This window comes from Palaemon carinicauda, chromosome 6, assembly GCF_036898095.1.
Source record: "Palaemon carinicauda isolate YSFRI2023 chromosome 6, ASM3689809v2, whole genome shotgun sequence".
Classification (NCBI taxonomy): Eukaryota; Metazoa; Arthropoda; class Malacostraca; order Decapoda; family Palaemonidae; genus Palaemon; species Palaemon carinicauda.
In genome coordinates this window covers 113,681,689-113,699,188 of record NC_090730.1, presented here as the reverse complement: position 1 = coordinate 113,699,188, position 17,500 = coordinate 113,681,689, and the positions used below count along the sequence as shown (strand labels likewise).

At 35.8% G+C, this 17,500-nt stretch overlaps 1 protein-coding gene and 1 long non-coding RNA gene across 3 annotated transcripts in view; one reads left to right on the top strand and one right to left on the bottom strand.

The window, feature by feature from the left end:
* The window catches only part of LOC137642164 (solute carrier family 22 member 6-like), an 88,094-nt gene that overhangs the window by 36,704 nt on the left and 33,890 nt on the right, over positions 1–17,500 (bottom strand). The window contains exons 1-4 of one of the 2 annotated variants that reach the window (XM_068374700.1): positions 11,940–12,089; positions 11,324–11,425; positions 1,087–1,201; positions 484–652 (exon numbers count right to left, since the gene is read on the bottom strand). In XM_068374700.1, the coding sequence (XP_068230801.1) occupies positions 484–652; positions 1,087–1,201; positions 11,324–11,414 (375 nt within the window). In that variant the 5' untranslated portion in view covers positions 11,415–11,425; positions 11,940–12,089. Of the gene's footprint in view, positions 1–483; positions 653–1,086; positions 1,202–11,323; positions 11,426–11,939; positions 12,090–17,500 lie in introns of those variants that run through there. The other variant, XM_068374699.1, reaches the window with a different exon arrangement.
* LOC137642165 (uncharacterized) overlaps positions 16,926–17,500 on the top strand; it is a 56,034-nt gene continuing 55,459 nt past the window's right edge. Inside the window, exon 1 of the long non-coding RNA XR_011044662.1 lies at positions 16,926–17,023. This is a non-coding gene — a long non-coding RNA (uncharacterized lncRNA). The remainder of the gene's footprint in view (positions 17,024–17,500) is intronic.

Genomic DNA, 17,500 nt, shown 5'->3' with positions numbered 1-17,500 from the left:
TTGTATGACTCTTAAAAATTTAGGTGTGATTCTCGACAGCAAATTTACTTTTAAGAAACACCTTACGTCTGTGTCTTCTTCAATTGCACAAAAAAATTGGCTTATTGAGAAAGTCTTTTAAGATTTTCGGTGATCGATCTACTCTGAAGAATTGTTTCAATTCTTTCATTCTACCTTGGTTCGAGTATTGTTCTCCTGCCTGGTCTTCAGCTGCTGATTCTCATCTTAATTTGTTGGACAGGAACTCTTGGTCTATTATATGTGTTCTGTAAGCATATATACAAAGAGGCAGAGAGTGAGAGAGTTTGATTGTAGGTATATGTATGTATGTCTGTGTCTGATCATTCATGTAAACAATTTTATCTAACTATAAGTTATTTCATTTGTTTTTTCGAACTCTAACGGTAACAGCTAAAACGTGCATTCTAGAAACTAAATTTTAATCAAACTTATTAAGAAATGTAAACAAGCAAAATTACTCACATCTGAATTTATAGTAGAAGAGAAGATCGAAGTGTCGTACTCAATGTATGGACAAGTTGGTAATCCGGTGAAGTAACCAGTGCCGTCGGAAATGTCTGCCGTTATGTCCATACTTATGTTGACCGGCACCTCCAGGCATTTGTTGTTGTAGTACGTACCGTTGGTACCACTGTTATTGCATAATGTATGGTTAGTGTCATTCTGATCTTTGAGTTATGACATTTTATTTGACGAGCTCATCTATCCCACAAGAAATAAGCATAAGGTTTGAATCCTAGTGTTTCAATGAATATTTGTTTATCAAAAAGCTTTGTATAAAATAAAAGAACTTATTCCCCATGAAATATGACGTTATCTTGAAAAGTTTTAAATGCAACTTATAGAACAACTAAGTTATAACCTCACCTGCTCATAATGAATATTACCTGGTATCGGTAATTTCATCTTATATTAAGCGTCTCGGAAAGCTCATTGCAAATAGAAAAATACATGTGGCATAACTACATGAATAAAGGTGAATGAATCTACCCTTAACTTACGTTTCCGGATCTCACCTTAGCAGTTGACTGTTCTGTTCTACCACACTTAACAAACTCTCCTTACCTGACGTTAAATAATACTGAACCATTGGCTAGAGGAGGAGTGGGAGAACAATGAAAGTCCATCGGTGCACTCACGAAAGGAGATCCAACCAAATGGACAGGTAGCTGGGCAGCAACTGTATTGGGTATAAAAATTCATTACATACTTGGAGTGAGGCATAAAGGACCATATATTTGGTCAGAATATACTTCCTAAAATTACCACCAACAACTTTCTTCTTTCGAATCGCCATGTTCCAAGCGGTGTAGATTTTTCAAGTGTTAGAATTAAATAGAAAGAAAAAATTTTTAATTTTTGCAATTAAATCAGTGTAGCATTTTTAGAATCACCAATGTATCCTACGTAATATGCTGTCTAAATTCTGTATGGCTCCATACTCAACCAGTGAAAAACTGCTGATTGGGGAGGGCACCTGTTTTTAAACGGATTCCCAACTGGTGCCACATCTCCACATAGAGGGGCGAAATCTGAAAAGAGGCCTCGTTAAGGTTTTAAAATAATTTTCTGTTACAAGCCGGCATCCACCATATATTGTTAGTATATGATGTCCTGCATTCAGTAAGGGTGGATGACACTTGAGATTTTTCCGAAAAGGGCCAAAATTAACCCTTTTTAGCGAATACGCTATTTGAAAAAAACGACGAAAACACTGAAGACTTGTTTATGAAAAACTCTGTAATTCGATCATCTTGTATGCTATACATGATTATGATACCTCATTTTGAAGCTTAGGATAGCACCTTTACAAAAAAAAAAAAAAAAATATGAAAGATTATGTAAATTGAGGGTCCTAATTAGGTCAAAGGTCAAGTGATCGCGTGATTACCAATTTTGATGTATATTCAATATTTTTGACCTCAAATATCATACTTTGCCTGCAAATATTTTTATAAGGATGGTTTTAATCTTAAGAGGACGTCCTTAGGCAGTTTTTAAAAGTAAAAGTGTCTTTTAACTCCTTTCTACCTAATATTTATGAGGGATCGAATTTCCACCCTTTTTGGAAAAATCCCTAAAATCGTTGAAAATCATGTTTTGAATACTTGTTGTGATATTAATTGCTATTGTTCTATTATAATCATTGTGTTTAGAATAGTACAGTGTATAAGGGGTGTTTTCAGTTGAAAAGGGTCAAAGGTCAAGTTCATTACGGATTACATAATTATCCAATATGATTACATAATTATCCAATATGATCAAGTTGCTTTAAAAGTCAAAATTGCTTTTCCACTGAGTTACTTGTATGCACACATAGGCAGTCATTTAAGTTCAACTACTTAACTTCTAACATATTCACTGACTAGCTAGTTTGTATCATCATCCTCTGCGTTTGTATTATTGTTACATAAGCCATCACAAGCACAAGCACTTGTGCAATTCTTCTGCCCCGCTCTCACACAACCGCATCTCTTGCCACAGCCAGTTGTGCATGAACAGGTCACTAACTCAGTGCAAGCTTTCGGAATAGGTGCTAATGTCATTAGTTCTGGCTTTATCATTCCATCTTCAAGTATCCAACCACTGTCTGTCGCATTAGGTAGCACGGGAGAATGGAGTCAAGGCTTTCTTCCAGACAAGGGCTTGGTAATTAGCGCGCCTTATATGTTTGTCAAGCGCATCTTTAGTTGGTGGAAGGGCGTCAAGGGTTTTCTTTCCCTGGACAAAGGTCTTTACTCTTGCTTCATTAATGAGATCGCAATCTTTTTCATAGAGCCTGCAAGCAAATCTTTCTGCACCTGATATTGCTTCTGGAGTCAGCTCCACAGACCCTAGCTGTTCCAAACTTTCAGGTTCCTGAATGAATACTTTCCACGCTGTTTTCTTTCCCTTTCCTGCAAATTGACTGACACTATCGCATCCTTTGATTGCATGAAAAGCTATAACGTTCTTTACAATCTCCTCGGGGAGTTTTATCTCATGTACTGGAAAGTATGGCCGTTTACCCATTTTACCTGTGTACATCCATATTTGTGCTGGTAGTCTGTCTCTGAAACCAAGTGCCAACACTAGCACATCTGTGTCTCTGCATTCCAATACCACTCTTGCATACCCATTGATACATGCATCTTCAGAATGAAGTATGAGACGAGTATCGGCCTCTTCTTGTGTCGATTTGAGGTGATCAATAGTCCGACTTGAGGATGACCACACCCCTGAGACATCTTCAAAGCCTCCAGCTAAAACAAGCTCGTACTCAGATGACAGCTCTCTTTCAGCTTTCTCAACAAGGGATCTGGATAGAAAAGCAGCTAGATCAGAATATTTGCAGCCAAACTCATAAAGGATTTCCAGTTGGGTGGAACTTATACAGCTTTTGAACTGATGACACGTCTAATTGGTCTTGCTTTTCCAGCTTGTTTCTTGTGTGTACCTGATTTTATTGAATTGTCAATGTACCGATCAAACAAGACATCAATCCGTGAGTATGTTGTACTAAAGCGGTTCAAGATGTTTGTGCAGAACACTTCACCTAGGTCACCAAAGGTTTTGACATTTTCTGGCTTTCCAATAACTTGTATTAGTGCTTGACCATCGATAAGCAGGCATGTTTTGGCTTCACTCAAGGGAAGTGTAACTGGGATCTCTATATCCTTTGCCAGCAAGTCCTGTAGCTGAGCTTTACCTGTTGTATGAAGTTGACGATTTGTTCCAGCAAATGCCCTTGGGACTGGGGATAGTTCATGCTGTAAGATACTGACTAAGTCTACCTCTCTCCCACTTTGTGAAGCAACGAACAGTCTGTGAATAAGATCACGGTCGGCTTTGACTTCCTTCTGTTTCCCACCTACTGAAGGAGCTTGAGTTTTGTACATGGAGCTGACGGCTGCAGTTTTTGTGCGGGCTATTTTTCCATAGAAGTCCTTTGACTTTTCAAGAAGTCTGGTGGCTACAAGGGATTCCAGAAGTGACATTCCGATTATTGGGGCTTTCATTATATCCCTTGTAAATTCTTCTGGAACAATGTCTTTTGTTGTCAGGCAAACTAGGTCCTCGTGATGTTCTTCACTGAATCTAAATACACCAAATCTTTTGAATTCTTCCATTATCTTCTGAACATCATCTTCGTCTCTTTTAAGGCGAGTAGGGCCAGACTCTAGGTGAAACCATTCATCATCGATATCATCATCTACATGGAGGTTAAACATTTTAAAGGTTGCCTCTGCCAATCTTGCCTTTTCATTGTACACCAGACACCATTTATCTCTTGCAGCATTCCGCTTTGTTATCCCAATGATTCCGCCGCTGACCTTTGACACCTTATTTACATGCTCGAAGGCCTGATCAATTGATACCTGCGAGAATTTCTTGTTTGTCCTTTTCACTGAAAATTTCCCTCTAACAAACTGATCATGAACATAAGGAGCAGAACTAGGTAGTTGTCTCATATCGGCCAAATACACTGGTCCTCATCTTGTGTAATTTGTATGGTTGTACAAAGCAAACCAAGGAAGCATCCTTGCAAATGAAGCTAGATGGGGTTCCCATATACCTTCTCTTTCAGCTCGGATGAAGTTCAAGAGGATAGAGACCATCTCCATATAGTTTATCCAGTACTGAAATGTTGGTTCATCAGCATGATGTCCTTGGAATTCCTTTAGAAGTGTTATGACGTCCATGTTCAATGAAACTAGTCTTTCATATGTCTTCTCAGAGTTGTCCGTGTTACACTCGCTGAATGCAGAAGCAATCTCATTCGCACATACCTTGATCTCTTCACTGATCATTTTACCATTTTCATCTGCCCATGTGTTGACGTGGTCCCACAAAATTCGCCAAAGAGCTTTTACCGTCAATTTGTGACCACGAACAGCCTTATTGTATGCTTTACCATCCATCATGTGGTTGGCTGTGTTTTCACCGAAAACACCACTTTCAACCCAGACATCCTTCAAGCCGGAATCCTCAAGGTGCTGCCCAATAACCTTCATGAAGTTCATTATGATGTGAAAACCTCCCAATCGAACTATCGTATCTTCATGTTTATCCTTTTTCTGCCATACAATCTCTTTAGCTTTACAATAGAGGGCCTGGTCAAATGATACTACTGTATACTTTTGTCCCAAGGACTCGGCAATGTATTTGCACTTTGACAGTACTGTATAAACTGTGTCAGGATCATCAGCAGGTGCAGGAATTATTGGCATGTACCCTACGTTGACTACAATTGAATGTACATTTGAGATGATCTGATTGAATCCAGTCTATGCAGGAACACTTTGATCTCCGTCTTCACAACCAGCAATGCGTGATTGAATCCAAGCTAAATCCTGGCACTTGGCATGTTTGATAGCTTCATTTTCGTCAGTCATTCTGTACCAGTCCAAATCAATTGTTGGTAACTAAGGAGAAGGTCGCCTGCTTTTAGTATAGCTGCTTGACAGGGTTTCGTGAAAGTCTGAAGGAATCGAATTGACAATAGATTATCCTTACCTAAGCAGGTATCGTCCACATTTGGCATGACCTCGCTATTCTTCTCCTGAAATGCTACCATCTGGGTGGCATTGAATTGTCCTTTACCATCAAGGGTTTCTTCAAAAATATTGATGTTGTCACCTGCAAATTGGACAAACTTACCCCGATTCAAATTTCGAGGAATAACAACATTATCATTGGCCTTATACCGATGAACATGACCTTTTACCCCTTTTTTAACTGCATGTACCCTTTATTCTACATCTCTAAGACTTTATTTTTAACACAAAGCTTCTTATATAGGCCTATATAATAACAGCAATTATTATCACAACAAAGTAGTCAGAACACGATTTTCAACGATTTTAGTGATTTCCCAAAAAAGGGTCGAAATTCAATCCCTCAAAAAATTTAGGTAAGAAGGAATTGATAGACCCTTTTACTTTTAAAAACTGCCTAAGGATGTCCTCTTAAGATTAAAACCATCTTTATAGAAATATATGCGGGCAAAGTATGATATGTGAGGTCAAGAATATTGAATACCCCCCAAAATAGGTAATCACGTGATCACGTGACCTTTGACCTTATCAGGACCCTTAATTTCCAAATCCTTCATATTTGTTTATTTCATTGTAAAGGTGTTATCATAAGCTACAAAATGAGGTATCATAATCATGTATAGCATACAAGATGGTTAAGTTACAGAGTGTTTCCTAAACGAGGCTTCAGCTTTTTCGTCGTTTTTTCAAATCGCGTATTCGCTAAAAAGGGTTAATTTTGGCCCTTTTTGGAAAAATCTCAAGTGTCATCCACCCTTACTGAATGCAGAACATCATATTCTAACAAAATATGGTGGATGCCGGCTTGTAACAGAAAATTATTTTGAAAAAGCAATTTTCAGGTTTCGCCCCTCTACTAACAGATCACTGGCTTGCCTTCTTTCTCCAAGCCCATTCCACCTTCTTATCCTCTCTCTCTCTCTCTCTCTCTCTCTCTCTCTCTCTCTCTCTCTCTCTCTGTCTGTATAAAATGGTGTAATTCCGAAACTGTATCTCAAATTATTCTAACTTTTGTTCTATATTACCATTGAGGTAAAATTCGAGGCATGTTTTCTGTATAGAGGGTTCCCCTCATTCTAAATATGGCACATGAGAGGGGGCATGCCTCCCACACACACGTGACAAACGTTGTACTACACACACTTTGACACCACATTCGTGATGAATAAAAAGAATATTCATGTAAAATGGGAGCTCGATTTTAATGAAGAAGGGAGAGGAGATACTATAGTGATAAGGAAGTGTTAGCTCATAAAAGCAGTGTCATTTCAGTAAGAGAAGGGTAAGGGAAGTAGGTAATGAGTTAAGAAAAGGGAATGTTTCGCACCAAGTGAGTGTATTGTGTGATGGTCTGTAAGGGTAAAACCCTGTCCACATGATTGAGCATGCCCGACGGGCAAACAGTAATATCAGTCCACAATAGTTAGTGAATATGAGGGTTGATGACGTCAGAAGCAGGAAAACTAAGGCAGGGATCTGGCAACACTATATGATGCCAGATCCCTGTCTATGGTTTTCCCTCTTCTGACGTCATTAACCCTTATTCTTACTAATTACTGTGGTCTGGTATCACTGTTTGCCCGTCGGGCATGCTCGATCGTGTGGACAGGGATTAAGAGAATTAGCGGTGTAGGAGGGAGAAGCCTATGATGATGTGTAATAAAAAAAATACAAAAGAAATGATGAAAGTAAAAAGTGAGCCATGTGGGTGGTCCGTTACATGAAGGTTGAAAGGGATGAGAAAGGTGCCTGATGGGGACGGGGTCTGTGAAGGGGAGGGGGAAGGCACAACCTGGGTGCGGTATTATGAATAAAAAGCGTAATAATTAATGAAAGGGAATCCGGATAATATTAGTTATAAAACCAGTAATATAAATATATGAATGAACGAGTGTTAGGAGGGATAAGCAGAGAAAATTGGTGAGAAAAATCAGAGAAGTAGAAGGAGAGACAGGGATTAATGTGGAGGGGTTGAAGAACGGGCCAGATATCTGTGGATGTATGGCACCAGTGGGAGAATCATGGTCATTTCTCGTTGCGTTGAGTATAGCAGTGCAGTGATTTCTTGAATTATCAGTGAGATTGAGCAGTGAAGTGTTTTCTAAGATCATTTGCATGTTCTGAACAGTCTAGTGTTTTCTAGAATTATCAGCATGATCCAATTAGAGTCATATTTTTTACATTCATCAGTTTGTCTTAAGCACTGCAATATTATTTCAAAGTTATCAGTGTGGTTCTAGCAATGTAGCGTTTTCTTATATAATTTGATTATCAGTTTGGCATAAGCATTGTAGTTTTTACTGACTCATATGTGTGATCTAAGCATTGTTGTGTTTTTAAAATATTCAGCATGGTGTCAGCAATTTAGCACATTCTGGAATTAAGGATATTTTTGTAATCATCAGTGTGGCCTAAGAAGTGTAGGCTAGTGATTTTTTTTTCTATAATTCTGTAGGCTGTTTGCATTACCTTTTATTCAGAATCATCTGCATTGGTAAGCAGTATAGTGTTTAGTATCATGAGTGTGGTCTAAGCTGTCTAGTGTTTTCTAGTAGGCTTTTCCTTCTTTTAACTTAAACAGTAAAATTTTTACATAATTACTGTCATGTTTTCTGGAATACCAAACATAAAGTGGGCGTAGTATTTACTTGAATCATCTGTGTAGTCTAAACTGTGTACTGTATAGGCTTAGTATTTTCTAATATCTTCAGCACGGTGTGTACAATGTAGCATGTTCTAGATTCTTCAGTGTAGTATGATCTGTCTAACGTTTTAGAGAATTGTCACTGTGGTTTAAATATCATCAGTATGCCTCAAACAAAGAAGTATTTTCTAAAATCATCAGTATGACTTAAGCTGCTTAGCTGTTTCTAGAATAATCTGTTTGGTTTAAGCAGCTTATTCTTAATAGAATCCTATGTGGTATAATCGGCCATGTTTTCAGGGCATCTCAACACAGCGTGTGCTGTATATTATCTTCTAAAACAATATATGTTGTCTGAACTGTTAGACTAGTGTTTTCTAGAAATATTAGATAGGTTTAAGCAAAATGATTTTTTTAAGTATCCTCTGTGCTGTATATGCAGTATCATGTTTTCTATGATAACCCTTGAGGTTCAAAGAGCGTGGGGTTTTCTAGAAACAATAAAGTGGTCTGTGTAAAATATTGAAGTCTTTTTTATTGAATCATAATTGTGATTTAAATGCTTGCGTGGCCAATGCAGCGTAGTCTCTTCCAGAAATATGGACATGATGTGAGTAGTGTAGCATTTTCTAAAATCATTAGTATAGACTAAGCAGTCTAGCCTCTTGTGTTATTCAAGTAGCACAGAGTTTTATAGAATTATCAGTAATATATTATAGTGCTTACTATAATCATCAGTATGATTTAACATTTGTAGATTTTTTTCTGTATTTGTATGTGGCCTAAACAGTGTCGTGTTCTCTGGAATCATCAGAGTGGTTTAAGCATTATAGTTTATTTTTATTATAGCTATGAAAGATTGTTTTAAACCTTTTATGTGATTGATTTAAATACCTGCTTTTTTGATAATACAGTTTTTGATTATCTTTGAATCAATTATCAATACCATGTTTGCTGACATTTATTCCTTTCCCAGACCAAAATACCACAGGCCTACGCTTCTACAGCTTCTTTTTCAACGAATAGTTTTTATGAACAATTTGGCAGAAACTTTTCTTAAAAACATCGCATCATTTATAATACCAACCCGCCTAGAAAAACGAAGTACCTATCCATAATCAGATTCGTCTCACATCACATGTGTGTATGTGGATCATTAATTTTAGCACTAATTTTCTCCTCTTTGTGTTCAAATTAACTTTACAAAGACTGATCATTTTAAATTGTTCCATCTTTTATATGTCTTTCCATTCCATGCCTGGTACTTAGAAGGGCATTTGTCAATATCTGCAAAATCTCTCTCTCTCTCTCTCTCTCTCTCTCTCTCTCTCTCTCTCTCTCTCTCTCTCTCTCTCTATAGGACTTGCTACAGCATTTTCGTGAAGGTTGCTATTTCCTTTAAATCCGATAAAATGAATTCTGAAAGATATATTCTATATCAGTTGTCATACTCTTTGTTTCAATTTTCAAACGTAATGTATGGTACAAATACTTTTATACTAGGTTCATCTCTCTCTCTCTCTCTCTCTCTCTCTCTCTCTCTCTCTCTCTCTCTCTCTCTCTCTCTCTCTCTCTGCTAACCAATTCGTTCTGGTTCTAAACTTTCATCAAAAGTTTCAAATTATACAATTTGACAATCACAATGCTTCATTATCTTTAGCTGGAAGCTCAAACAAGGACAGAATATATAATACACACACGTACACACACACACACACACACACACACACACACACACACATATATATATATATATATATATATATATATATATATATATATATATATATATATATATATATATATATATATATATATATATATTCAACTATTCATAAACGGTATTCTTGTTCTATTTTCGATGTTGATCCGTATGTTTTACATACAGTATGCATGTCCTGAGAGAAAAAATAAATATCTTTAATTAGAAAATCTCGAAAATTGTTATTTTCTATTATGAAAATAGTTCATAGTGCCACCTTTTATAGATATGATATATGGCTTAGATTCTATTCAGTCATTCAAATGACTCCAAAATCTTTCTTTTGTGGAAAGCTTACTACAGTAGGATATCAACTTGTAAATCTCTCCACATAACAATATTGTTAAACTACTTTTTATTTCACAATATATTCGAACCCCCCGCAAAAAGTATAAAAAAAAAGAATTGGGAGATGAAGAAGAAGAATTAATGGTATTCCAATATACGAGTATAAGGGTGGGTGAGTGTGTAGGCGTGTGTATGTATGAGAGAGTGGAGAGTTCGTAGAAGCACATGCAAAAGCGAAAAGATAATGATGTAGTCAAAGAAAAACATTAAAACATGAAAAGAGTAATTGATGTTACACTACTTACATGTGTGTGTGTGAGAGAGAGAGAGAGAGAGAGAGAGAGAGAGAGAGAGAGAGAGAGAGAGAGAGAGAGAGAGAGAGAGAGAGAGAGAGTAGCTGTAATTTTTCTTGAAGAAGACGAGCACTTTCACTCCAAGGTCAATTTGATCCCTTTAAGTGGAGGTTACAATGAGTGAAGGGGCACCACTGATGTTCTCGACTTGCATGATACGCAAGAGATTATCAGAAATTTCAAGTGTGGACTTTTGGAATATGTTATTTGAGAGAGAGAGAGAGAGAGAGAGAGAGAGAGAGAGAGAGAGAGAGAGAGAGAGAGAGAGATTATCATTCTGATTCGCTTTTCAGTAATAAAGTCATATATAATGTAAGCCAATTCAGAGACTGGCAAAAAAAGATAAATTGAATCAAACTGCTTGTCTGTAATTTGTCCTCTAAAACTACCAGTTTTTATCATCCAAATATGTTGGAAATGTTTCCTTTAATTATCCAATAGTCTTTTATGTAAATATACAAAGAGACAAAACCCACACAAAATATCTATAAGATCCTTTGGAAAGGAAATTCTTTTGCTAAAAACATGTTTTTTTTTATCAATCATCCAATGAAATAAACTAATTTTTTTTTTTTTTTTTTCAAATAAGCGTTATACTTTTGACGAACATATCAAACCAAGCTATAGCTGTCAAAGTCTTTACGGGAAAAATAATAAGGATTACTTTAAAATGCACTGTAAAATAATATGAAAGAAAAACCAAAAAATTCTTACTTACCAAGGATAGTTGTCAAAATGATAGGCACCTGCCATCGCCCAAAACCGATGGAAGTCAGAAGAACGTCGAAGTTATCATCGTTGTCGTCCATTTTCTTGTTTTCTGTGTGGATATATATATATATATATATATATATATATATATATATATATATATATATATATATATATATATATATATATTAATACATATATATATATATATATATATATATATATATATATATGTATATTCTTATGAAGCTGGTCTAGTGTAAAGTAAATACTTTAGTTTATTCATGTATTTTAGTTATGTTTTCATATATGCATTGCAGAGGTGAATAGCCATTCCATAAGATGAATTCCTCTCGTGTAGACGTAAGTTTTGTATGCAAGTTACGTAAGACTTTCATCGTTAATTTCATTATATTCTTTATTTAAGCCATTATATGTAAATTTACGTTATTTTTAAGAATTAAGTTTTAACTTCATATATTTTGTCATGAAGTCTTACGTAACCTGTTAAGAGTGTTATATGATCCATGCGAGGTATGAACAAGGGCTTATGTAGATGGTTTTTATATTTTCATGAGGTATTGCGTCATGTTTGTGAGAAAATACGCAATTCATATATTTACCACGTGTTTTGGAAGGTTCTCGAGAACTCCAGTGTTAGATTTTGTCTATTTTGTATTTCTGAGGAGCTAGCTGAGAGAATTTCTCGTCTTGCGGTTGCGTTGGTACGCGTCCGAGAATAATTTTTGGCAATCCTTAGGCCACCCCCAAGCTTCCAGACCTTGGACCTAGAATATTCTAGAAGTAGCTAATTCATATATAAGTGCCCCAAGGGATGCGTGGGGCAGAAGAAAAACAGCTGTCTTGTGAAAGCAACAAAATTTAATCCCTCTCTCTCTTCATATGTCTCTAGTGTGTCCTCTCCAAAGTGATTCTGTGCCCCAACATAATTTGTGTGTTGAAACAATACAAAAGAGGTTAAAGGTGATAATTTATTGTGTTGTGGTGAGTGTTGACATTGTGTAAATCTTTGTAACTGACCCAGCAAGATTTTTGAAAATATGTGTAGTAAGTTTATCAGTTATTCTATGTAAGTTCTTTAAGAGTTTAAGCATTAGAGTGTAATTATTTCTATTGTCTTAGGCTAAGGTTTCATTCAGATTTAATATTTCAAGTCAAGTGATTATATAATTTTCAGAGTGTAATTATTTCTTTTGTCTTGATCTAAGTTTTGTTCAGACTTAATATTTCGAGTGATTTATTCTTTTATGTAAATCCTTTTCAAGGTGTTGTAATTTATATAGAGTATATTTATTTTTGTAGAGTGTATTATTTCAATCACCAGTGCTTATTTCATACTCGCTCGTATCCTGTTAATGAATCGAAGTCAGAAGTTGTTTGAATAGATCGTAATAACAATTATGCAGTTTTGTTTTGAGTGTACTTAAGAGACCTTTGGATATTCAGTGTTTTATATATTGCTGTCTTAGAGTTCTATAATAGTCTCAGAGTTCAGGTATTAATATTTTCAAGTGTAACAGATTTAATGTAAAAACAAAAAGGTGAGTTGGGAACTCGAGAGGGTTGTGTAGAGAAGTATACTATTTCTCCAGTGCGCAGGGTTATAACTTTTAGATTGTCAATACAGAAACACGCAGTGCTAAAGAAAATAAGTTTTTGAAATAGATCATATTTCTCTCCTTATTTATTTATTGATGAAGTAACAAAGAAAATAAATGATGTTATCAATATTCCCTGTGGCCATGACAACCAGCGTTTATTAGGCTCTATATGTGTTAATTGCCTTATAACTATATATATATATAACTATAACTATAAAAAAACTCTAGGAAGTAGCAGCAGACATGAATAAGTTATATCACCTCCTAAATGGTGTAATGCGAAATGTAAATGAAAAAAGTCCAACAGATGGGTATAGCGACCAAGGTCATTTACAGATATTCAATATCAGATTGGTGCTTTACCAGACACTCAGATAAAATCAACGAGGTTCTATAATATAACAAGAGATGAAGTCACTAAGGTTGGCCTGGGCACTAGCCACCTGCTGAGATGCTACCGCTAGAGAGTTATGGGGTCTTTTGACTGGCCAGATGGTACTACATTGGATCCTTCTCTCCAGTTACGGTTCACTTTCCCTTTGCCTACACACATCCACACTGAATAGTCTGGTCTATTCTTTACATATTGTCCTCTGTCCTGAGACACCTGACAACACATATTACCAAATAATTCTTCTTCACTCAAGGGGTTACTGCACTAATTGTTCAGTGGCCACTTTCCTCTTGGTAAGGGTAGAAGAGACTCTTTAGCTATGGTAAGCAGTTCTTCTAGGAGAAGAATACTCCAAAATCAAACCATTGTTCTCTAGTCTAGGGTAGTGCCATGGCCTCTATACCACGGTCTTCCACTGTTTTGGGTTAGAGTTCTTTTACCTGAGGGTACACTCGAGCACAATTTTTTATCTTATTTCTCTTCCTCTTGTTTTATTAAAGTTTTTATAGTTTATATAGGAGATATTTATTTTTATGTTGTTACTCTTCTTAGAATATTCTATTTTCTTTTGTTCCTTTCTTCACTAGGCTATTTTCCCTGTTGGAACCTCTGGGCTTATAGCATCCTGCTTTTCCAACTAGGGTTGTAGCTTAGCTAGTAATAATAATAATAATAATGATAATAATAATAATAATAATAATAATAATAATCATAATAATAATAATAATAATAATAATAATAATAATAATAATAATAGTAATAATAATAATAATAATAATAATAATAATAATAATAATAATATTCAGGGGACAAATAAAACAAATTGTGCTATTGCCCTAATGCTAATATCTGGAGTAACTGGACTAGAAAACTTTTCCAGTCTTCCAACATTTATTACAAGAATAGTAGATACTAGGACCTATAAGTGTAAATATCCTAAATCTCACTAATACGATGCCCTTTCTCATCAAGCCTGAAACATGCACCTGATGGCTAATGCCCAACTACACTTTTCATATCTTGCTTTCCCACACCTAAACTCTTCTCTTGACGGCCATTACCTAACCTACCGTGCTGAGCACTAACACTGCTATCTCTCGTAAGTAGTTTTTCATGCCTAATCCTTTAATTTGTTCGTACAGGTCTTCCAACATTACTCACTCTAATGCTCCCATCTACTACACTATCACCTATCCTCATTATCCCTCTTAGAGCAGCATGTCTAAAACTACCGAATTCTGGCACATTTTCCTCCATTCCAGTTTTTACAACCACAGATATCCGGTTTTTTTTTTCCTACACCTATCCAACTCATAATCCTCAACTGTGAAATATCATTCCATGTGAATCCCTTTCTCGTTCACCTCATTTTCTTTATCCGTTTCAAATTAACAAACTCAGACAGGTTCTTAGGTACCGTAGCCAAAAATTTCTTCAAAAGTACCTTATTCTCATTTATGCCTTCGTCCCCATACTTCTTCCTAGCTAAAGTTTCTATACGACATACATAATTAGATATTGCCTCACCCACATTCATTCTCACCCCCATCAAACTCATTTCCCTTCATGTGTTTTGCCTGTTGTATTATTCCATTTTCTACACTAACATACTCAACATCCACTACACTCATTACCACCCCATACATCTTTAACAAATATCCTGCCAAATTCTCTCTTAATTCTCTAGCTCTAACTCTCTGGCTGTCACCATACTTAGCCTGGCAATACATTTCATACTCCCTGAAAAAAGTCATGTACATCCCTACTACTATGTTCATTAAATCTTTCACACCTGTGTATCTCTTTCATAAATGCTTTCTTGCATACTTCTTCAAGTCCATTCTCTCTATTATATTCACTGCTAAATTCCTTCATGTATCCTTCTTCCTCATTCAAATTTACTGAAGATATTTTACACTTAAATTCCTATCCCTAGCTATACTTTTCTTACCATTTTCTTACTTACCACTTTCTCCCATTCATTATCATCCTCACTCCCATCCTGACCGTTTTTCTTTTCTTCTTCACATCACTTTTATCTTTCCTCTCCTCCTTCCTCTCACCTTTCTATTCATCCTTATTGTGCTTAACCCCTTTACCTTCAATGCCATTAATACTTTGATCCCCATCCTCACTTACCTTGGTCTTTTCTTCCACTATCAAACATTTGCTCGAAGCAGAGACCATTCCTCCTACTGCACCTTCACCCATGAACTTTTACGTCATCTCAGTTACTTATCCCGTCATTATTTCCATTAATTTTTCCATTAGTTCCTCCATTCATTCCTCTTTCCATTCCTCAATTCTTTCCTAACTCCCTATTATCCTTATCTCTACACCTTCTTCCACTCTTTCAACAATTCCATTAAGTTTTCTCAGTTCCTTTCGCATCTCCTCATCCTCCCAACTCAACCTCTTATTCTCTGCCAACGACTTCTTTTTCTCTAATAACAACTGTTCTTCTTGTTCCTTACACAACAGTAGTTCTTCACGTAATTCTTCCATTTTTCATTCACAATCCTAATTCTTACTTCCTTATATCCGACATTCCAGTCTTTTCCACCCTACCTGCCCCTGTTCGAGTCCCAAAATATTGTAGTGGGAAGTAATAAAACAAACCCACCAGGTTTGAGAAAGTGGTTAACTATTTTCGGTGTGGTATGACTAGACATATAGCAAGTGGATGTCGGAATAGTCGTGCAAATGTGATTTGCGGCAATGGTGGTAAGGATGGGCTTCTTTATACCAGGATGTGTAAAGGTATAGAGAATGCTGTCCAGATGGGCACGTTGCAAGTGTATGTAGGAAGAAGGGATTAAGTCAGTTAGGATGTTTGGAAAACTAATTAGTTAGATGGTTTGGCTGGGTAAATTCTGTGAGTGGAGTGAATAGGACCAATCTTCGTGAGAATGTGATGAATATATCTTTGAAAATGGATAGGTATGAACCTAGTATGTGTGAGAAGCTAGTACTGGAAAATAAGCAATTGGTGTTAGTTGAGTATAGGTAAAAGAAGCACATGCAAACATTTAGTAAGGATAAAGCACAGGGAAAATTTATAGGTATAGGTGAGAATCAGAATAGGCATGGGAAGGGTGTAAATGTGTCGAATGTTCGACTCAACAGAATCAGTTCTGCTGTTATTAGTCGTCTGATGACGTCACATGAAAGGTCTCTTATCATTTTATATTTTGTTTCTTTGATTTCCAATATATTTAATATTTGAAATATATATTTATTTCAATATTGGAATTTTTCATTATTGAAACATTATAAAGATGTTTCTTATTTCATTAAAATTATCCATTTCTCCAGCAAACAAGTTTCTTTTGTTTGGAAGTTGTGTTCGGAGTTCTGACTCGACTTCAACTTAATTGCATAGAGAATAACTGGTTATTGAAGATATTTATTAATAATTTAATTATTGCTTTATTATATTATTATTCATTTTGTTTTTCATCTAGAAATGTCCCCCCTGTTAACTACCTTATGTTCAAGTATTTATTTCATCATTGTATTAACATACGAACATTGTCTTAAGAGTTAAGGTTAAGGTTTGGCAGTAATTCCGACAATTTTGTCTTCTTATGATCGTGGCCGGGAGAACATCTCAACTTATGGTCACCTGTTGTCGCAGGGTTTTTTCGTAGTGAATACACGCAACATTTATTTTATTAACGTTAGTGGGTAGGTGAGTATGTTGTGACGGGCCTATTCGGTATAGTCATCTATTCCAGTTGATAGCATAGTGTCCTTGGTTCTGTTGTAGTTTATTACAAGGTAATGTAACCAGGGGAAAAACTACTTATATTCTATAGAGAAAGGTCCGTTCTCTTCGAAAATGACACTTGTTCCTGTCGGAAATGAATAGTTTCAGAAATATATATATATATATATATATATATATATATATATATATATATATATATATATATATATATATATATATATATATATATATATATATATATATATATGTGCGGTTGAAATGAAGGTAAAATTCAGTTAAATCACGCTATTTGCTACAGGAAAACATATTTTCTGTTCGAAATAATACCCTGTAGACTTTTAAAACTCTACCGTAGCCTGATTTAGGCTATACGGCACGGTACGGTTGCCTAGCATCTAAGTTCATATATGATCGTTTGATCCTTGGTTAGGTTAAAAC